The 22,716-nt window shown below is 42.7% G+C and overlaps 1 protein-coding gene across 4 annotated transcripts in view; it reads left to right on the forward strand.

The window, feature by feature from the left end:
- The window catches only part of YEATS2 (YEATS domain containing 2), a 104,068-nt gene extending 82,237 nt beyond the window's left edge, over positions 1 to 21,831 (forward strand). For all 4 annotated transcript variants that reach the window (XM_047787542.1, XM_047787566.1, XM_047787559.1 and 1 more), the window contains exons 22-31: positions 4,057 to 4,185; positions 4,908 to 5,006; positions 10,769 to 10,871; positions 12,055 to 12,128; positions 13,520 to 13,599; positions 14,296 to 14,497; positions 16,614 to 16,840; positions 17,658 to 17,732; positions 18,571 to 18,644; positions 20,073 to 21,831. In XM_047787542.1, the coding sequence (XP_047643498.1) occupies positions 4,057 to 4,185; positions 4,908 to 5,006; positions 10,769 to 10,871; positions 12,055 to 12,128; positions 13,520 to 13,599; positions 14,296 to 14,497; positions 16,614 to 16,840; positions 17,658 to 17,732; positions 18,571 to 18,644; positions 20,073 to 20,181 (1,172 nt within the window). In that variant the 3' untranslated portion in view covers positions 20,182 to 21,831. The remainder of the gene's footprint in view (positions 1 to 4,056; positions 4,186 to 4,907; positions 5,007 to 10,768; positions 10,872 to 12,054; positions 12,129 to 13,519; positions 13,600 to 14,295; positions 14,498 to 16,613; positions 16,841 to 17,657; positions 17,733 to 18,570; positions 18,645 to 20,072) is intronic.
- Positions 21,832 to 22,716: the final 885 nt, after the last annotated feature.

Below are 22,716 nucleotides of genomic sequence, written 5' to 3' on the forward strand. Positions count from 1 at the left end.
AACAAATCTGACTAGCATCCATGAGGACACAGGCCTCGCTCAGTGGGTTAAGGATCCGGTGTTGCCGTGAGGTGTGGTGTAGGTCGCAGATGCGGCTTGGATCCCATGTTGCTGTGGCTGTGGTGTAGGCCAGTGGCTACAGCTCTGATTTGACCTCTAGTCTTGGGAACCTCTATATGCTGTGGGTGTGGCCCTAGAAAGACAAAAATAAAAAATTAAAATAAAATGTAAACTAGCATGATTGTTAACAGTAGTTATTATATTGGGTAGTATTAGTATGATGTGCTTGAGATCTGGTAAGTTGTATCCTAACACTAAACGACCCCAGAAAAGTGTCCCTTTTACTTCTTTGGGTAACAGAGCACAAATCCTGGAGCCAGATTGCCTAATACCTACTTCATGAAGTTGAGAGAATTCAATGAGTTGATATAAAGATGCTTCAAATACTGTCTGGCATGTAGTAGCCATTCTATAAATAATTGCTGCTATTATCAGTTTTAGTTTTTTGTTACTGTAGGTCTTCATTCCCTATCTGCAATTCTAAAATTGAAAAAGCTGTGAAAACCAAACATGCGTTTGCTGTTATTTTCACCCGTAAGTAACTTTAGGGCAAAATCTGATCTCCATTGGCAGGCTATTTATTTATTTATTCTGGTCTTTTTGTCTTTTTAGGGCCGTACTTGCAGCAGGTATATGGCGGTTCCCAGGGTTGCTAGTTGGGTTTGCTAACCGTTGAGCCATGATGGGGAACTCCTGACGAGCTAGTTATACTACTTGATATGAGTATTCATATTTTGTCACAAATAATAATGTGTTTGATTACATGCTGTCACACATGCCAATCTAATATACAGCATTATCTAATCTAATATACAGCATTACTTCTCAACCTTGAAAGGTCAGTTTTGTTTTTCTACAATCCAGTACAGACAGATACTTCTGTAAAATGTAATAAAAATATCACAGCAAAGTCAAAATGTTACAGAAGTTGTTTTTTTGTTTTGTTTTGTTTGTCTTTTTGTCCTTTTAGGGCCGTACTCGTGGCATATGGAGGTTCCCAGGCTAGGGGTCGAATTGGAGCTGTTGCCACCGGCCTACGCCACAGCCACAGCAATGCCAGATCCGAGCTGCACCTGTGACCTACACCACAGCTCACAGCAATGCCAGATCCTTAACCCACTGAGCGAGACCAGGGCTCGAACCTGCAACCTCATGGTTCCTAGTCGGATTCATTTCCACTGAGCCACAACGGGAACTCCTACAGAAGTTTTTGAATGCTCTTAATATCTATAGTGCCTTGTTGCAGATTAATAACAGTCTACCAACTGGCACTGGTATACAGGGGAAAAAGAACTGAGTATTGCTAACATACATACACGCACATGAACAAACATACCTTAGTGTCTTTGGATAAATATTGTGGATATTCTTATTGTTACTGTTATTATCACTGCATTCCATACAAGACTCCAAAACAAGACCCTGTATTTTATTTGCATTTGGGGTGGTTAGAGACCAACAGATTAAGCCTGGTTTATTTTTCCCATGATTTCCCCCTCCCAGTTAAAATTAACCAAGTTTTTATGTGAGGAGTGCTTGTTCTGTACTAACTGTTTGGAGGTACTGTGTTAGCACTGAAGTAGACATTGTAGAAATAGGAGTAATTATTATAAGAAATGAATGCCCTCTCTTTTTTCTGATTTTTAAAGCACAATAAATGAAGTCTCCCTGCTTTAACTTGTAGTTTCTTAAAATAACTGGTGATGAAACTTTCCGTATTATATTTTCATAAGCGAATCAAACTATTTCCTACTGACTAATTGTATGTGTATTCTTTTTTTTAATTGAGGTATAACCTTTAATTTTTCAATTAAAATTTTTGTGTGCATTATAAACTGTTTTGAACAAAGTCGCCATTGTAACTGGAGCAGAGTGAGCAAAGGAAAGAGCACTAGGAGGGAAAGTCTGTGGGATGCGGGCCAGGTCATACAGGGCCTTGGTAGGTCATTGTCAGAACACCCAATTTTTACTTGAAGGGAAGCCGCTGGAGGGTCTTCTATTAAGGGGTGATGTGGTGTTCCTTACCTTTTAACAGGACCACTGGCTACAGCATTAGACTAAACTGTAGGGCACAAGGTGGAAGCAGGGACTGACCAAGAAGTAGACACTAAGGAAATTGGACAATGCATTCAGGAGGCCTGGCAACATTAGGCTAAAAGCAGTTCCAGAAAGAAAACAGAAATTAGGGAGTTCCTGTTGTGGCTCAGCGGTAAACCCAGCTAATACCCATGGCCTCGCTCTGTGGGTTGAGGATCCAGCATTGCCCTAAGCCGTGGTGTAGGTCGCAGATGCAGCTCAGATCCTGCCTTGCTGTGGCTGTGGTGTAGGCTGGCAGCTGCAACTCCAGTTCAAGCCCTAGCCTGGGAACTTCCATATGCCACACATGGAGCCCTAAAAAGACAAAAAGAAAGAAGCCAAAGGGAATTCCCAGGGTAACTGTGCAGGATGCTTCCTGGATGAGTGCTTTGCAAAAGGCCTAGAAAAGAACAGCCCAAATTGGAGCAGATTGAGCACCCCAGGAAGGGTAGGTCTTATTTGAAAAATGGAACTGTAAATTATTTAGGAGATTGGACTGTGTAGAGAATTGTATGAAGGGATGGTTTATAGCATTTTTTTGAAGGATGTGAGAGGGCTTTTGTAAAATGTTGGAAGAAAACTAAGCAAGTGAAAAAGAAGGAAATTAACTCCAGAAAATGAAATGGAGTCATTGTATCATGATATTCTTTGTATCAAAAGAAAATACTATTGGAGAAGAGGGACTGGAGGGTATCAGTGCCTTAAAATGTTTATCTACCCTAATATTAAGTCACTGTATAACATCAGAATGTTACATCAGAATGAATCAAGGCCTACATTGTACATACACATCCTTTTAAAATAGGCTGAGATAAATATTACAATACCAAAAAGGTTGAAAGTGGATGCCACTGGGGAACTAGATAAGGACAGGACGGTGGAGCAAAGGATGGCTGTTTTTAGTTATATGCCTTTTAGCACTTTTTACTTTTCAACTGATATAAGCCTGTAATATTTGATAGAAATAAGAAATTTTAAAGTAGGAAGAAACCAAGCTATTATTGTACTCTTGAGGGCACATCTCAGTAAGCAAGTACTCTTTGACCCATCTAGCATTCATTTATTCTAAAGAAAGATTTTCTTGTTAATTTAAGGCCAACTGTATTCCAGTGTCTTAAAGTATCTTTAGCCTCTGATGCTGTTTTAAGTAGTTGTTAGGTTATAGCATGGATTTGTCTTGTGTACTCTCCTTTTGTCTTTTTTTTTTTTTTAATTGGCCCTTTGAATGCCTAGAAGAGCTTTGTAATGGAAATGGGAGTGTGGAGCTTGGTCTTTAAAGGAAAATGAGACAGTGTGACCCTTTCTAAAATAAGTGGAGATTATCTGGTTTGAAAAATAAGGGCTGCACAGAGATAGGAAATTAGAAGGTATGGTGAGTAGGCAGATGAAATATTAGATATATAAGGATGTTGTGAAGGAGATACAGAAAAATTAAGACCAGATTAAAATGGACACTGAATGCTTTGAGGTATTTTGGAAATATTCTTTAGGCAGTCCACAGCCAGAGAAGGTTTTTAAGTAGGAAAATGACAATTGTCCAAATCAAAATACAAAATTTTACGTCCAGTTTATATGTATCACAGTTATATACAGAACAGATACATTGTCATAAAAAACAGACATGGAAAAGAGCTATCTCAAAATGTTGATACTGTTTGTCTCTACAGTAGGACTCTGGGTGACTTTTTTCTGTTATTTCTGCTTTTCCGGGAATTTCTGTATTATGTTAGGATTGCAGGGTAGAACTAAATCATTATTGTCACATCACTGTTTTATTCAGACGTCTGCTGCCTCATGTTTCCAGCTCTTTCTTTATTGAAAGGGTAATTGTCCTGTGAGAAAATATGAATGCTATAGAGGGCAGAAACTTTAAGGAAGCATCTGATCTTCAGCTTGGCCTTATCTTCCAACTTATTTTAGGATTGTTAAAGATTCACTCCAGTCAATCCAATCCCCAGCAGGCTGTCCTGACGATCCCCAGCCAGCTCAAACCACTCAGTGTAAACACATCTGGAGGTGTGCAGACTATACTGATGCCTGTGAATAAAGGTGCGTGTGCTTGTCTCTGGTCTGTCTGGGGGGAAGGTCTGTATTCCATCACTTGGTGGCTGCTCCTCCCTTGTGTACACTCCCTGGCACCAGCACCAGGGCTGAAAGTAGAACCCAGTATCCATTAGCTTCTAAATAACTGCCCATTCAGAGTTCCTGTCATGGAGCAGCAGAAACGAACCCGACTAGGAACCATGAGGTTTCGGGTTTGGTCCTTGGCCTTGCTCAGCAGGTTAAGGATCTGGTGTTGCTCTGAGCTGTGGTGTAGGTTGCAGATGAGGCTGGGATCCCACATTGCTGTGGCTGTGGTATAGGCCAGCAGCTGCAGCTCCGATTCGACCTCTAGCCTGGGAACCTCCATATGCCAAGGGTGCGGCCCTAAGTAGAAAAAAAATTTAAAAATAACTGCCGTTTCTGCAGTTGAGTAGTAAGGAGGAACATTTTAAGCATTTATGAGAGTGCAGGTTAATTGGATTTTTATTTTCTGAGTTTAGTAACAGGCTCCCATTTCCACAGTTGAAGATAACAGCTCAGTAACCCTGGCACTGATAGGAAACAGCCCGTCTTGTTGATCACTGTATTTTCAAAGGACCTTACCATTTCTGTTACACTGGGATTGTTTTTGTGCTAGTAGTCTACACTGGGACTATCAAGTGGGAGTTAGATTATTTTCATTAAAATAATTTCTGTTTCTTCAATCTTCCCCTCCTTTTTGCCTGAAGTGGTTCAATCATTTTCTGCCAGCAAATCACCTGCCATTGTGCCCGCAGCCACCCCAGCTCCAGTTGTCCCCAGCTCTGCTCCAGCCACTGTTACAAAAGGTATGTAGTTTCTCACAGTATATTTGCCCAGAAGTTTTATGTAAGACATTACTGTAATCTGAATCCCTTGAATTAAAGCATCTATCAATCAGTCACTTCAAAAATACGTATTTACGTGTAGACTTGACGTTGAGGGAAATACAGAGGTGTATAAAGCTTAATTTTAGCCCTCCAAGAAGAGAGTAGCAGTAGACCACATGCAGTGATTGATCTGGAAAATGAATGCTGAAATAATTTCAATCTAGGATGTCTGGTCAGGGAATGTGGAAGTGGGTAGGACTTTGTTTGAGACACAGATTATAACCTGGACTTTAAGAGTGAAGCATTTTCAGCAACAAGGTCCTGTTGCATAGCACAGGGAACTATATCCAGTCTCCTGGGATAAACCATAATGGAAAGGAATATAAAAAAGAATATATAGGTGTTCCCTGGTGGCCTGGCAGTTAAGGACCCGGCTTGTGACTGTTGAGTTTCGGGTTCAATCCCTGACCCAGGAACTTCCACATGCCACAGGCACAGCCAAAAAAAGAAGAAATAATGTATAAAGAATTCCCTGGTGGTCTAGTGGCTGGGACTCGGTGCTTTCACTGCTGAGGCCCAGGTTTAGTCCCTGCTCTGGGAACTGAGATCCCACATCAAGCGGCTGCATGTTGCAGCCAAAAATGTTTTTAAAATAATAATAAAAAGTTTTGGAGTTCCTATCACAGCACAGCAGAAATGAATCCTCCTAGGAACCATGAGGTTGTGACTTTGATCCCGGGCCTCACTTGGTGGGTTAAGGACCTGGCATTGCTGTGAGCTGTGAGGTAGGTCACAGACACGGCTCAGATTCTGCATTGCTGTGGCTCTGGTGTAGGTCGGCAGCTGTAGCTTGGATTGAACCCCTAGTCTGGGAACCTCCATATGCTGTGGTTGTGGCCATAAAAAGCAAATAATAATAATAATAATAATATTTTTTAAAAGAATGTATATATGTGTATAAGTCACTTTGCTATACAGCAGAAATTAGCACGACATTGTAAATCAACTGTAATTTGGAAAAGAGTGAAGCATTTTCAGCTGTGGAGTGGTCAAGGGTCATGCCAGATTAAGGGAGCAGTAGAGACAAAGACTAAGAGGATTTGTTTGGGGAAACAGACCAATTAAAGGGTCTCATCTATGGTGTATATTTGTAAAAGTAGCTGTAGGTAGGGCCAGATGTTGGCACCTGGCAATGGGGATATTTCTGACTGTTGAGTAGATGGAGATAGTCTAGTGAGTTAGAACAATACATTTTGCCATCTATAACGTCGGTTACAATAATGATAATTACCATGTTTAAGAGCCTAAATTGTGCCAGGCACCATGCCAGCTACTTAGGTATAAAAATCACTGATTATCCTAATAACTTTAGGATAGTTATTATTCCCATTTTTCAAATGAGGGTACTGAAGTTTGGAGATAGTAAGTCTATACTTCCCAAGTCTAAAAAACTGGAAAGTCATGCAGTCAGCATTTGAAATACTTCCGCTTTTCAGGCATGCCAGGATCTCTCATAACAGTCTTGAGAAGAAATAGATTTGGAATTCACAGCATGACCATCTAAAGCAAGGGTTGGCTGACTTCAGTCTGCTGCTTGTTTTTTAAACAAGGTTTCGTTGGCACATGGCCATGCCCGTTCATTTACATATTGTCTTTGGGTTTATTGCACTCTCAGAGTTGGTAGTTCCAGCTGAGACCATATCACTCACAAAGCTTAAAATGTTTACTAATGAGTTCCTTACAGGAAGAGTGTGCCAATCCCTGATCAAAAGATAGCTGATGAAAGAATCAATATTAATCTAGACCAGCATTTCTCCTCAGTAATAGGTATATACCATAGGCCTTCTTCATACAGATTCTGAGTCACTTAATTTTGGACTGAAGCCAGAGCATCTCTGTTTTGATGTTAATTGAGGTAAAATTTTGTATAGTGAAATGCAAAGATACTAAGCACACTATTTGATGAGTTTTGACAAATATGTAAACCCAAAAAGCAACATTCCATTCAAGCTATAGAAATTTCCATCACCTTGTGCCCCCTTCCAGTCAGTTCTCAGCCACTGTCTGATATCTGTTACGATAAATTAGTTGGGTCTGTGTTTTAACTTTATGTGGATGGAAGCATGTGCATTCTTCTAATGAGTGAATGAAATCATTCACTCACTGTAATGTTTTTCAGATTCAACCATGTCGTTGTTGAGTAATTCCTCATAGTAGGGGTGTATGGATTTTTACCGTAACTTGTTTATCCCTTCTCCTGTTAGTGGACATTAGGGTTGTTTCTAGTTTAGGGCTATTGTGTATACGTTTTTGAGAGCATATGTTCTTATTTCTCCATTAGACTAGCTGCCCCAATATAGAAATGCTAATTAACAGAATTTTGTAATTTTTTGAGTGCCAGATTAAAGTGAGTATATGTACACCTAATAGAACTGGAGTATCTGAACTTTTCCTAAGGCCTCCCTTCTATTTCTTGATGTCTTGGAATCACTGAGTATTGGGGGAAGAAGAGGTGGTATTCATAGTGAAATTAGCAAGATCCGTTCAATACAAGTCAGTATTCATTCAGAAACCGTTTTGATTTCTATATAGAAATTAACTACTAACAACCTACTGAACATTTCTGAGAGAATTTTAAGACCTAACTAAATGGAAGGATATACCATTACAAATACGACAAATTAAAAAAAAGTATATTAATTTATTGAAAGACCTGATATGTTATTCTCTTCCCCAAAATGGCATAGATTCAGTACAGTTCCAGTCCCTACAGTGAATCTCTACAGTGTTCTTGTGTTTGTGTGGAAATTGACAAGCTAAGTCTAAAATGTATATGGAAATGCAGGAGTTCCCGTCGTGGCACAGTGGTTAACGAATCCGACTAGGAACCATGAGGTTGCGGGTTCGGTCCCTGCCCTTGCTCAGTGGGTTAACGATCCGGCGTTGCCGTGAGCTGTGGTGTAGGTTGCAGACGCGGCTCGGATCCAGTGTTGCTGTGGCTCTGGCGTAGGCCGGTGGCTACAGCTCCAATTCGACCCCTAGCCTGGGAACCTCCATATGCCGCGGGAGCGGCCCAAGAAATAGCAACAACAACAACAACAAAAAAGACAAAAAGACAAAAAAAAAAAAAGAAATGCAAAGGCCTAGAGCAGCCGAGATATTTTTGAAGAGCAAAAAGCCAGGAGACTTTGGCCACTATTATCTAGATAGTTAGATACATAGATAGTTACTATATACTATAAAGCTACAGCCATTGAGATGGTGTATATAGTCCTGTTTCAAGAATAGACAGAATATAGGATGAGGGAGTAGGAGGTACAAACTGTTGGGTGTAAGATAGGCTCAGGATGTGTTGATACAGAGAGTACAGCCAATCTTTTGTAATAACTGTAAATGGAAAATAACCTTTAAAATTTGTATAGTTTTTTTTTTTTTTTAATTTTAAGGAATAGACAGAATAGTTGAACAGAAAAGAGAGCCCAGAAATAGACTCACACATATAGGGTCACCTGATTTCATGACAAACTCGCTAGGGAAAGGATGTTCTTTTCAATAACTAGTGCTAGATTAATTGGATGTACCCATTTGGGGAAACAGCAAACCCTGGCTCCTACCTTTCACCATAAACAAAAATTAATTTGTGTTGGATCATAGACATAAATGTGAAAGGTAAAACAATAAAGCTTCTAGAAGAGAATATGAAAATATTATCTTCATAACCGTAGGCAGAGATATTTTGTAAACAAAATACATAAGAAATTAGCCATAAAAGAAAATATTGATAAATTGGACTTTGTTAACACTGGGAACCTCACTTTATTAGAGGGACAAATTTGAAAGTCAAGGTCGGGCCACATCCTGGGAGATTTTGGTAGTAGATACATCTGACAAAGGAGTTCCATTCAGAATATATACAGACCTAAAAATCAATATGTAAAAGACTGACACTAGTTTTTTTAAAAGAGCAAGAAATATAAATAGGTATTTCACAGAACAAGATTTTTGTGTCTGTGTGTATGTGTGTTTTTTCCATTTCTTTGGCCGCTCCCGTGGCATATGGAGGTTCCCAGGCTAGGGGTCGAATCAGAGTTGTAGCTGCCAGCCTATGCCAGAGCCACAGCAACGCAGGATCCAAGCAGCATCTGCGACCTACACCACAGCTCACGGCAACGCCGGATCATTAACCCACTGAGCAAGGGCAGGGACCGAACCCGCAACCTCATGGTTCCTAGTCGGATTCGTCAACCACTGCGCCACGACGGGAACTCCCCAGAACAAGATGTTGAAATACCTCATAAGGAAATATAAAGTTGTTCAGCCTCATCAGTCATCAAGGAGAAATGCATGTTAAAGCCACAGTGAGATACTCTTCTATCACCAAAATTAATAGAATTCACATTACAAAGTGTTGGCAAGGATATGAAGCAATTGGAACTCACATACACTGCTCTAGGACTACAAATTGATGTAGTCACTTTGGAAATCAGTTTGGTGGTTTCTAATAAAGTTAAACATATATCTGCCCTATGTTCCAGCAAATACATTTCTAGGAGATGTATGCTTATGTCCGCCCAAAGAAATATACAAACAGTTCTGTTACATTGTTTTTTGGTTTTGTTTGTTTGATCAGTTGGGGTTTTTTTGGCTGCACCTGGAAGTTCCCAGGCCAGGGATCGAACCTTTGCCAAAGCAGTGACAGTACCGGATCCTTAACTGCTAGGCCACCAGGGAACTCCCACATTATCATTCTTGATCACTAAAAAGATACTGATGCAAAAAGGTGTGCACGGTATGATTCCAGTCATATGAAATTTTAAGTGGACCAAGGTGTTATCTTTGGCAGGGAGGAACCTCAAAAGCCTAAGGGAGCCTGGTTGAGGACTGGAAATATTCTGTGTCTTGATTGGAGTGGTGGGGGCATGGGTGTGTACATAGGTAAAATTTATCAAACAGTACCCTTAATATTTGTGCATTTTGTGCAAGTTATGCATCATTTCAAAAGGGGAAGATATACTAGTAGATCTCATTTGTAGATCCTTGTTTATAGGAAACTACTTAAGGATGTTGAGTAGGAAAATGTCACTTTAAAGGGTGCTTTAAAGTTTTTCTGATGCTCATATACAAGATGTGTTGTGAGGGAAGAGACTGAGGGCCGGGGAAAGCTGATGTAGAAGCAGTGAGTGTGTGGTCGTGGTATTTTGATCAAAGATGACTGTGGAAGTAAAGGAAGACACATGCTGCTGAGACATCACTGTCTCCTGTCAGTAGATTTGGTGATACTAAAGCCTCATGTGATCAGCTTGGCTTTTTCCAAACACAACAGATCTAATTTTTGCTTTTTGCCCTGTGTCTCAGGACACTGAGATAATGCTAAAAGTTGATAAGCTTAGCTGGAGAGAGGATATCCAAAAGGCTATCAGAACTTAGGACAGGCCAGCATTGTTCAAGTGTGCGCGCATGTGTGTTTGTGTGATCTCTCGCAGCAGTGTGGCTGGTCCTCTGAGAAATATCTAAAAAGCCATTTTATTGCCCCGCCTTGTCATGAGACCCAGGCTGACAGTTCTCCCCTTGTCTGCTGATCCCGTGACGGTAGGTGCCTCTCAGTGCCCTGGCCGTGCCCCTCAGCAGCTGCTGCAGCAATTTCCTCACTGAGTCCCATGGAAGAGCTTTTGTTTCAGCCTGCACATGTCCTTCCATCATTGAACCCTAACAGCTCTCTCATTGTTGCTCTTCCCTTGTAGTGAAGACTGAACCAGAAACGTCTGGGCCAAGCTGCCTCTCTCAGGATGGTCAGACATCAGTGAAAACAGAAGAAAGTTCTGAGCTGGGAAGCTATGTCATTAAGTAATTATTTCAGTCCTTTCTAAGAGAGTTGTGCTTTCCATGTTTTTATGATACTTTAAAAAAAAACCATCCCTCTCACAGCTGTGTGTGTGTCCATTTGTGTGTGTGAGTTAAGCCCCTTGTTGGGTGGAAAGCCCCCATGTGCAGTGAACAAGTATCACTGCTTGCTACATAGCTCAGGGGTCTTTGTTGACCACATTGATGTGACCTTGGAGCTGCGCTTAATCTGTTGCCTCAGCAGCCTCAGGTGGATTTACAGATCTCTCTCCATTTGAGCTTGCCACTGTGTATCTCTGCTGAAACTTTGCATATGAAATGTCTTATGACGTAATTCCTCAGGTGTGTATATTCTCTGTCTGAGTTTCCACACACCTGTCTGATCTTAAACAGCTGCCTTTTCATGGCCTGTGCATACTCAGTGCCTCTTCTAAAAATACTCCTTGAAATGTTCTAATTTCTGAATTGAGAACCTACCTCTGACTGCATATTTTGAAGTATCTCTCAAACTGCTGGGAACAGTAGAATCTTAGCCACATTTGTATGAGAGAGTTATTACAGTGCATGCTGTCACCTAAGATAGGCATTTGTATGACAGAATTCTCTGTTTTATTGACAGTCACATTGCAAAAAGATTACATGGCTATTGGAGTTCCTGTCATGGCTCAGCAGAAACAAATCTGACTAGTATCCACGAGGACATGGGTTTAGTCCCTGGCCTCACTCAGTGGGTTAAGGATCTGGCGTTGCTGTGAGCTGTGGTGTATGTAGGTCACAGACATGGCTCAGGATCTGGCATGGCTGAGGCTGTGGCGTAGGCTAGCGGCTGCAGCTCTGATTCAACCCCTAGCCTGGGAACTTCCATATGCCAGGGGTGCAGCCCTAAAAAGACCAAAAAAAAAAAGATTACACAGCTATTTAATTTTAAAATATAGAGGTAATAAAATGTCAGTTTTGCATAATTTATCATTCCTGGTTATTCTTGACTTTTTGTTTTTAAGCATTGAATCCTTTTGGTTCATAAAAAGCCTTTGTATAGAAAGAAGGACATGTTAATATAATTGGTTTAAATTTTAATTCCCTTGGAAAGGGGAACTATATACATAAATTTATGTACACACACACACATATATAGAGTTTCAAACTGCTATGTTATTCCTGTTTTAATTTTCTTTATCCTTCTCAGGATAGACCATTTAGAGACTGTCCAGCAGCTCTTAACAGCAATAGTAAAGAAGATCCCATTAATCACTGCAAAAAGTAAGACGATACTGAATATATGGATGCATTTTTTTTAAAGCTGTGAACTACTTGGAGTATTGAGTCAACTTGAATCTCTAGGTGTTGTAATTAATACTGACATGGTAGTTATTTTAGGGGGTTTTAGCTACAGCTGTAGCTTATATGCAGCAGGGTTTTAGAATTCACAATATCATGGTCAGTAGGTTAGTCTTTTACTGATTTCTCTGTGTTTGATCAGCATTTGTTGTACATAAATCATAATTATTTTCTGAATATAAAGTTACATTTGTTTTTAATGTTTATTAATAAGGAAAGAAATTGCATTTGCCTGCACTGTGCCAGACTCTGCAGGCTTATTACATTTGCTGTCCTACTTAATCATAGTCTCTCATGGGATACATGGTGTCATCTGCATTTTACAGATGAAAAAACTAAAGATAAGAAAGGTTGAGTAACTTGCTCAAGATGACTAGCTATGGGTTGTGAGGCAGGAGACCAACCCAGTTTTATTTGATTCATTGATCTTCCATCTCATACTCACTGTCACTCACTCTGTAGAGATGCACAACTCTCAAGTCCTCCAGCAGTGAAATATGCTCTCTCACTGCCCATTGTTAGCAAAACTGAAGTTTGCTTCTCAGCCCCAATGTCTCTGACAAGGTCAGTAGCCCTCACCAAGGGCATGACCCACAGCCTGTGGCTATGCAGGTGCCTGCTCTCAGGCAGGATCTCTGTGAACATTGATCTAGAGGGAAGGGATGAAGCAGGTTACATTTTATATTCATGGGAATATGAAAATGATAGGCCAAGTAGAGACTATCCAACTTTTTTTTTTTCCAGCTGTAATAGCAAAGAAATTATTTCTTCTTTTTCTCCAAGTTCAAGGGGTCATTTTGAAGTAGCTCAAAGTAAATTTTCAGTGATTTTTCTACCCCAGCAGAAAAAAAATTTTTTCTCTTTTTAAAAAATTTAGATACAGATAGAGAGCATTAGAGCTGAAAGGCAATTCAGGAACCATCTTTCCTTGCGGTCTTATTTTTACAGTTAAGGAAACTGAAGGCAAGAGAGATGATGTAGGCATCTTAGTTAATGGTGAGGCCAGGGCTAGATCTCAGGTCTCCCGCTTCCAATGAATGCAATTTCCACTTATTTTAATAGACAGTACTGCCATAAAGCTTTCTCTACCAGGGAAGTTGGTCTTCCAAGAAGGGGTGATGTTTTGCGTACACACAACTGAGATGCCTTCTCTTTTAAGGAGAAGGCCTTCTGTGTTATGTTGCATCTGAACTTGCCCAGTAATGAATAAATCCAATAAAGCGATGTAAGGAAACTTTTGGACATGCCTCCAGCAAATAAGATTTTATTTAAATCATAACTCTATTCAAAGTTTGCTGATATGTACATTCTAGGTGAAGATGCCAGCTGCTTTTCTGCAAAATCTGTGGAACAGTATTATGGCTGGAACATTGGGAAGAGGAGAGCTGCTGAGGTAATCCCATGTCTGCCTCTTTGATGTGCAGGCCACCATGAGAGCCCATGGGAGAAAATAACCAAAGCACATGTGTATTCTGGCTGCTCCCATAAACCTTGTCATATGGAAGAGTGATCACATTTGCAGCATGTTTTGTTGAGTATATGATGGTAGAACTTTTTCCTTAGTTAAAAATCTTATTCTTCAAAGAATAAGCTAGTCTTTGAAAGATCTACTTTCTTCTGCATTGGTAAAAATTTCTAAAAATTGGTAAAAGAATTATATACATTAAACTTAAATACTTATTGAGTACTTACACTATGGGAGCCACAATGCCAGACAGTGGGGTTATAAGAGGAAGCAGCTTATACAGAGGCATGCTTAGGAAGCCTTGAAAACGTCAGCAATGGGATTGGAGGAGGCTGGAGAGGGAGGGGAAGTAGGAGACCATGGGTAGACACCAAGTAAAAAACTTTAAAAGGCCAAACCTAGGAATATTAGTTTTATTTCATAAGCATTGGGCAGAAGTTCTTTTACTTTTTTTTTTTTGACCGAGGAGTAACACCATTGTTTTTTGGTTTTTTTTCCTTAGAAAAAAATGATTCTAACAAGTTAGCATGGTAATTTACAATTGGGTGATTTATTTAAACGTACTTCTAAAGTGGAAGAATTTGATTATGGTTTCCCTTCCCACTTCCCCAATTTTTTTTTAAGTGGCAAAGAGCAATGACAATGCGAAAAGTCTTACAAGAAATACTGGAAAAGAATCCACGGTTTCACCACCTGACTCCCCTTAAAACCAAGCACATTGCTCACTGGTGTCGCTGCCACGGCTACACCCCACCTGACCCTGAGAGCCTGAGGAGTGAAGGGGATTCAATTGAGGATGTGCTGACCCAGATCGACAGTGAGCCAGGTAAGTGTCACGGGAGACTCAGAGCATCACCACGGCCGAGAGGTTTTTCCATGTTACACGCACTCATCTCTCAGCCTCCACAGTTCTTGGGCCTCATCAGCCCCAGCAATTTTCAAGTGCTCTGTCCTTGAGCTGAAGTGAAGGGACCCAAGGACTCCAGGAGCTGCCTTGGAAAACAGGAGCCTTTGCTAACCTCTGGCCGTGTGTCCCACCTGCCCCCCAGGACACCCCCTACAGAACTACTTGTGCCCAAGTGTCCCAAGTGCTGTGTCCCGGCCAGGCATGTTCCAGCCCATGGCATGCACCAGACACACACCTTTCGTTCAGGAGCTCCCCCTCCTCAGCATCATTTCTCCTTGGAAGACTTTCCTGACCACTTCCTTTCCTCCAGGTAGAAGTAACTTCTTCCTTTGTGACCTTATATTCACCCCCCACATAGACAAGTCTTTGCAGCCTCCTTAAAGATGGAGATGAGGTCTTATCTGTTACTTTCTCTCCAAAACCTAGCTAGGAAGTGTTGGAGGCACAGGTGTGAACAGCTAATAATGTTGCAGATAAAAAGCTTTTTTTTAGGGCCTCACTCTTGACATATAGAAGTTCGCAGGGTAGAGGGTTGAATGGGAGCTGCAGCTGCCAGCCTACACCACAGCCATAGCCATGCCAGATCCGAGCCATGTCTGTGACCTACACCACAACTCGCAGCAACACTGGATCGTTAACCCACTGAGTGAGGCCAGGGGTCAAACACACATTCTCATGGATACTGGTCAGGTTGGTTTCCCCTGAGCCACAATGGGAACTCCCTGTTGCAGATAAAATGAATTGTTTTATGATAAAGATACAAATAACAGAGCTCTAAGTGGGCAGGTGTCAAGGGGGAGCTATGCATAAAACAAACGTGGGGAGAATATTTTGAGTTTCACCTTAAAGAATAAGAAGGGTTGTTTTCTCTTCTCAACCCCATTTCTACAGAAAAATAGGCGCTCCATTCCCCCAGTCTGGGAGAACTAGAAACACAGGGGGGCCTTTAAGACTTAAGTCCCATTTTCTCCATGAAACTTTTCTGAGAGCCCAAAGGCAAGGCGACCTCTCTTTTGTCTTATCTGCAGTGACATCTAATGTCAGAACCTTAAGGGTTTGTCAGACTTACATATCTAAGCTCTTTGGCAAGCAGAGACCATGTCCGTACTTCTGTGCTTCACCGGTAGTATACGCAGAACCGGCCCAGGGCTTCTATTACTGTGGCTGATTAACCTGTGAGTGCCCGGCCTACAGTAGCACAGGATGCCAGGAGCTGGATGCTCTGCCACCACCCTGCGGGGTACCCTTAACCCCCTCGTGTAGCTGCTCTGGACCTCTTGTTACTTAGCCATAAAGTGAAAGGTGTGCCCTAGAAGATTCCCAGAGCCCCTCCAGGCTTTACAGTTCTTTTTTTTTTTTTTTTGGCTTTTTTAGGGCCACACCCATGGCATATGGAGGTTCCCAGACTAAGGGTTGAATCAGAGCTATAGCTGCTGGTCCACACCACAGCCACAGCTACACCAGATGCTTGGCCCACTGAGGGATCACACCCACATCCTGGTGGATACTGGTTGGATTTATTTCCGCTGAGCCACGATGGGAGCTCCCCTGGCTTTACAGTTATAATACTCTTTGTTGGGCTTTGTATAAATCAACTTATTAAAGATTGGATGCATGGTATACACTAAAATGTTAATAGTACTTATCTCTGAGCAGTGACAAGAGGGGTGACTTATAATTTCTCCATTATGCATTTTAAATTGTTCAGATTTAAAATTTGAAAAAAAGAAACTCCGTGGGGTGGGAAGATGACCTCATTTTTGGTGGCGTAAGTCAGAATTGTGTGCTGCTTTGACTTAGGTTGCCCTTAACATCATCACATCTACCTTTACACAAGATGCCTGTCTTGCTGCTTGTCTGCCTTATGACTTCCTAGTTCTCATAATTATAGATCCGTAGAATTTCAGAACTGGAAAGAAGGTCAGCTTCCTTGATACCCTTCTTCTCTGGCTCTCAGGCTGTTGGTCTTTTGGGGAGGGGAAGTCCCTCTCTTTTGTCACCACAGCTGCCGTAAGACTGATCACCTCTCATTTAGAGTGCCCATCATCATTCTCCTCTGCTGACAACCTCTGCCGGAAACTGGAAGACCTGCAGCAGTTTCAGAAGAGCGAGCCGGAGAATGAGGAGGAAGTGGACATCCTCAGCCTCTCGGAGCCACTAAAGATAAACATCAAAAAGGAACAGGAAGAGAAACAGGAAGAAATGAAATTCTACCTGCCACCAACGCCAGGCTCTGAATTTATTGGTGACATCACACAGAAGGTAGGGGGCTGAGGCCTGTGCTGCTGGATCCCTCACCAGGTTTGGCCTTAGAACCGACAGCAGACATTCTGCTGAAGTAGATGTGTGGTCTCCTTCTGCCAGTAAACCCAGGCTCTGCTCTGAGCACCTGCCTTCCCACATCAGGGCCCTGAGGCAAGAACACGAATTACATTGTAGATGTTGCTCCTTGAACGTGGAATCGAAGCAAAGGCAGCTAGATACAGGCAGTTTTTTACTTTTCATCTTGTCTCTCGTTTGCCTCAGTAGAAGCACCTGTCCCTCATGAGGTGTGTCATAATGAGCTTTCCCTGACATTGCTAAAGCTCCCAGGTGCCCTGCCTGGGTGTGGATGTGGCACCCACTGCCCTTACGGGACAGCAGAGAATTACCAGCCCACCCGTGAGGGAACTCGGCCGTGCCTCAGTGTTTGCTTACACTTACAAGAGCAAATGAAAAACGGGGCAGTTTCCAATAATCCCTTCACCACCTTTTGCAAGTAGGGCCTCAGAGTCCGATTCCAGGCTTTACAATGTGTTGACCCCCACCATCAGAATTCATGGCAAATCCTGTGTTCTCCCAGCAAGTAGATTTGGGGAGTAAGAGCAGGATTATGATAGCATTTTTAACAATCCCTCAGAAACATGGAGTGACCGAACAGCAAATGGTTCCAGTTGCTATATTCTGTGTTTCTTCTCCATGAGTTTTATCTAGAATGTTTGGAGGGTTATTCTTCCACCCAGATATCCTTGCATATCAGAGGAATGTGCTTGTTTTTAATGTAGAAGTAGGAACAAATGGCTTCCTTCTGCTCTTCCAGATTGGAATCACCTTGCAGCCTGTGGCACTTCACAGGAATGTGTATGCATCGGTGGTGGAGGACATGATTTTAAAGGTGGGTGCCTATGGGCAGCGGAGGGGCTGTGAACTGCCCCAGGGGCTGAAGCAGTGAGGGGCCGGCCGGGCAGGACAGTTTGGATCTCAGGCTGCCTTGAGTAAGGGACAAGGACAGAAGTAGAACAAAGATGACAGACAGGCTTTAAGATTCTTTTTTTCCCTGCTTTTTAGGGCCGCACCTGTGGCATGTGGAAGTTCCCACACTAGGGATTGAACAGAGCTGTAGTTGCCAGCCACAGCCACAGCAACTCAGGATCTGAGCGTGTCTGTGACCGAAACCACAGTTCATGGCAACACCGGAACCTTAACCCACTGAGCAGGGCCAGGGATCAAACCCGCATCCTCATGGATACTAGTCAGGTTCGTTTCCAGTAAGCCACAATGGGAACTCCAAAGATTTTTTTTTTTTCTTCTGATTTTTAAACGAACCAAATTGTAGTTCCTCTGAATGTCAAAGCATCAACATCAAGAGTTTGTGTTTGGAGTTCCCTAGTGGCCAAGTAGTTAAGGACTCAGCGTCATCACTGTTGTGGCTCAGGTTACACTCTCTGGCCCAGGAACTTGTGCATGATGCAGGCAGGAAAAAGCAAACAAAAATAATATCTGACTATGAAAACTATAGTTGGACATAATTTCTGATCATTCAGAATTTCTCAGAGTCATGGTCTCTATCACTGTGGCCTACTGTTTGTAATCTATTATTTGAACCTTTAATTTTTCCTTAGGGACTTTTGGTCCTTAGATACAGTTGTTAGGGTTTGGGATGGGGTCAGCTGCATCCTTTCTTGCCAGCAAGCAGATGGCCATTTTGAGAGTAACAGCATCTTCTGTCGTAGGCGACGGAGCAGCTGGTCAGTGACATCCTGAGACAGGCTTTGGCGGTTGGATACCAGGCAGCATCTCACAACAGGTACCGTACCTCTTTAATCAGTGGCGTTGGGCTCACAGATATTTCCGGACAGTTAGTTGCCCACAAAGATGTTTTGTACCTAAATCAGTCCAGTGGGAGGTAGGGGTGTCAGGGCTGGGGACATTCTCAGAGCCAGACTGAGGCGGGTCTGCTTGATGGTTTTGGGAGAATTTCTTGGTTGTGCCTCCCCGCTGCCCCAGCTCTATAACTTCCCCATCTCCACTGCTTAGACACTGTTCAGTTGGCCTCTGGTATGTTACAAGGTTGAGTAAATACCAGCCCTTTGCAGTTAAAGGTAACAGCAGTGTCCACTTCATGTTAGACTTGGGGCCAGGTACTTGCATATATTACCTAATTTGTTTATCATTGCAGAACTCATGCTCCCTTTTTTAAAAATCGGGAACCCAGGTTCTGAAGGGTTATCTTGTTTGGCTTTCCTAGCCAAGTACATGATAGAACCTAGATTTAAACTTAGATCTCATTGGCCCTAAAGCCTGCAAGCTCACCACTGCTCTTTGCAGCCTCTCTCATTGTCATTGATTGGGACTCTGCATTTTGCTCTTTTCCTGGGCCCTGACAGAATGGTATACAGGCCTTTGTTCTACATTTGGTCGTTCCCTTCAAAGGAAACACATTAACTGTATTCCATTGCATGTAAAGGCTGCCATAAATTAATAGAATTTTAACAGCGTACCCAAAGACATGAGGAGGCCTGAATCAGAGGAATATTATTAGGTCAGACTGGACAGGAACATAACACATGGGGCAGTCTAGAGAGTCCTTTATGAAAAGCAGGGGACAGAGGAGTTCCAGTAATGCTGCTTGTTGTCCTACTTGAAATCTGAGAGTGGGCTGAGTGCCTCTGGCCCCCTGCTCACCTCCATGGTCCCAGCTGTGGAGACACAGAGTGACCTGACTGCTTTTGATAAGAACACGAACATCACACCCCAGCATAACGCCATCTCCCATCTTTCCAAGGGACGGGAAATGTGGCCCTTGTGTTCTATGGTGCTTTGACTCCGTTTTTACTGGCCAAGACTGAATTATAGTATCGTTCTGTTCTGCGCTCCACTTTACTTCCTTTATCTTTTCTCAGTCCTCAAAGTCTTTTTTTGTTGGTTTGTTTTTCCTTAATCATTCAATCAACTTCTTGAAATCTGTCTCCTGCCTATGAGTGGGAAGTCCCATTTGAGCCCTAAATAGAGCTGGCTGTGAAGAGGTCACATCTCACCAGAGTCAAAGGAATTAGTGGGAAAGAAGAGAAAGGGAGGAAGAGAAGCACCTGGCCGCTCCCCATCCCCAGAGTAGCACCAAACCATCATTATCCCCGCCTGTTAGGGCCTGTACACAGATGGTCCTTTTGGTAGCTTAACTGATTAAATTATGTAGAGAGAGAATCACTCCTCATATCTTTGTTTTTTGGACCAGGATTCCCAAAGAAATTACAGTGAGTAATATTCACCAGGCCATTTGTAACATTCCTTTTCTGGACTTCCTCACAAATAAACATATGGGGATTCTGAATGAAGATCAATGAATGGAACGAAGAAGGCCCTAGGAAAGCAGGATTCAAAGCCTCGAACTGTGATGACTCTTCTGTTTGGGAGAGCAGGTCATTCTCTGTGCGTCAGAATATCATGGCCACCAAACTGTTGGCTCCACCTAACACCACCAGAGCGTCAGTCCCAGGTCAGATCCCTTTAGGACAGAAGTCTGTTTCCTGATTGCAGAGTGAAGACGAGAGTGGGTGCACGCTCTGGCAGCTGGCTTTTGTTCACCGTGCACACTCCGTCAGTCTCAGAGTGGGGCAGGCCATGTATACCAGGCCCTTCTCTCCTCTGGGTGTTTTCCAAGGGGCAACCTTGGACCCGAGACTCCTTGCATGAGGTGGAAAAGGGGTCTTGCAAGCTAGAGATTCCACCCATCCTGTGGGCTGGGGTTATAGGCAGCTGGTAACATCTGGAAGGAGGGTCAGGCTTCACACTCAGCAGTGGCTGTGGTGAGGAGAATCCACACTCAGCCCTCGGGAGTCAGCTCAGGAAGTGGTGAGGCTGTGTGGAGAACACCCAGGCCTGGGAGGCTGAAGCTGGGCAGAATTTCCTGGAGCACAAGAGAATTACTGCACCCAGCCTCAGAGCACTGTCAAGGGATGGGCAGAACCCAGCACAGGTCAGGAAGAGGTTTGACTACAACCAGGAAAGGTCTTACTTTGTTAGTAGTAGACACACCCACCAATCCCAGACACTCTGCAGACGTACACAAGCCTCGAGTGCTGCCGGGCGGAGAGCTGGTTTCACACCATTTGCACCGTCTGCCGGAGCTTCCGCAGCCAAATCTGTGTGGAGAGGCCAGTGGGGAGCAGCCCATCAGTCATTTTGGTGTCCTCCTCTTCTCTGTCAAGGAGTCTTTCCCAAGAAGTGTTTCAGACAAACCCTTTGAGTGCCTTAAAGGTAGAGAAATGACTGCTGAAGCTGACAGGGATGTCAGTGCTGGGAAGCAGAACGAATTGTGTCAGAAGCAGAGCCCCTCTCAGGAAGCAGGCATGGACAGAAGAAGGAAGGTTAGCAGCACCCTGTGTGATGTCCAGTTTCATTAAAGAACCTCTGCCCCGATCTTTCTGACAGTCTGTGTGGAAGTTAAGAATTTATTCTCAGTTAGGAATCTGCTCCAAGAGAATTTGAAACCCTATGAGTCAGAGTCAGAGAAACTTACCCAAGCAGGATAATCCGTGTTTTCATGAATCCTCTAGATGTTTGAGTCGGGAAAAGGCAGGGAGGCAGTGACCAGAAGCCTGTCCTTTTTATGCAGCATCTGAGGAGGGCAGGTGCAGGAGGATCTGTCTGTTCAGTAAGGGAGAGGGAGGGCCCTGGCTTAGTAATAAAATAGTGTTGCTAAAAAGGCTCAGATCTTCTATATATCAATACTCCAGACAAGGTTAATGGATAAGTGTAAAAATTCATTCAGCAGTGGACTGTGACTCGGATCTGCAGGATGGAAGATTTGATCCATATTACAGATTGTTATTACAGATATGAATAACCCCAAGAAATTATCTTTTTGCAAAAAAAAAAAAATAGTATAATAGTCCCCATATATGTCAATGTTTGCAATGTATTTGTATCATAATGTGTAACATAATTGTGGAACAAAAATACCTACAATAAATCTTTGACTATTTGCGATGGGATTTTCTGAGTTTGGAGCACTGCACTTGGGTAGTGTTTTTCTTACGTTAGGTTACAAAGAGCTGGGATGGGGCAGAGGTAAAGGTGTTTATTTAAATGAATTCTTCCACTTCTTTCCAAAAAGAATTTGCAGCTAAATAAAATAAAGGATTACAGATATATAAAAATCTGCAGAAAATTTGGAAGATGTGTGGACATAGTGATTTCTGACAGCTTTGGGGCAATGGAGAACTACCTAACGAGCTCAGAGCCCCCTCAAAGTCAAGCCCAGACCTCAAAGCTCCTGTTGTCTAACCAAGAAACACCCTGGTTTGAGTGGCAAGAGAGAAGGGGTCTGTGCTGAGGCCTCAAAGAATTACTCTAGTGACCCAGTCCTGTTGGGACCAGCTGCTGTCACAGTGGCTAAAAAGTTACAGAAAGTGCAGAAATAGTTCAGAAATGACTACTGTTTATAGCCACCCTTAATAAGAACCGAAGGCTTTGATAGCTTTGGTTCTTGAAAGGTAAGAAGTCCTGCGGAGAGAATGACATGTGACACAGTCCAGATATGTGGCTCTTTTGGGACCAGACTTGATTAGTGTCCGTCTTTAGGGAGTTGAGTGGTCTGAAAGGAGGAGGAGAGGGGCCATTGCTTAGCCCCCCTTCCTGAATGTTATTTGTTTCAGCAGCCACAGGACAGACAGCCTAGTGTCACAGGCAGTACCTTAATTGGAGACGCCCTCTTCCTGACCGATGGGGCCAATGGGGCTGACCTTGCTCAAGGGTAAGGTCCGCTGTCTGCCCCAGGATGGGCACAGGGCCATGGTGTTCTCAGCAGCTGATTTTGGGAGTTTGACCTAAAATCCTGGAGTTATTACAGGTATGGAAGTATTAGTATTTGTAATGGG

The sequence above is a fragment of the Phacochoerus africanus genome, chromosome 1, assembly GCF_016906955.1.
Source record: "Phacochoerus africanus isolate WHEZ1 chromosome 1, ROS_Pafr_v1, whole genome shotgun sequence".
NCBI classification, from domain to species: Eukaryota; Metazoa; Chordata; class Mammalia; order Artiodactyla; family Suidae; genus Phacochoerus; species Phacochoerus africanus.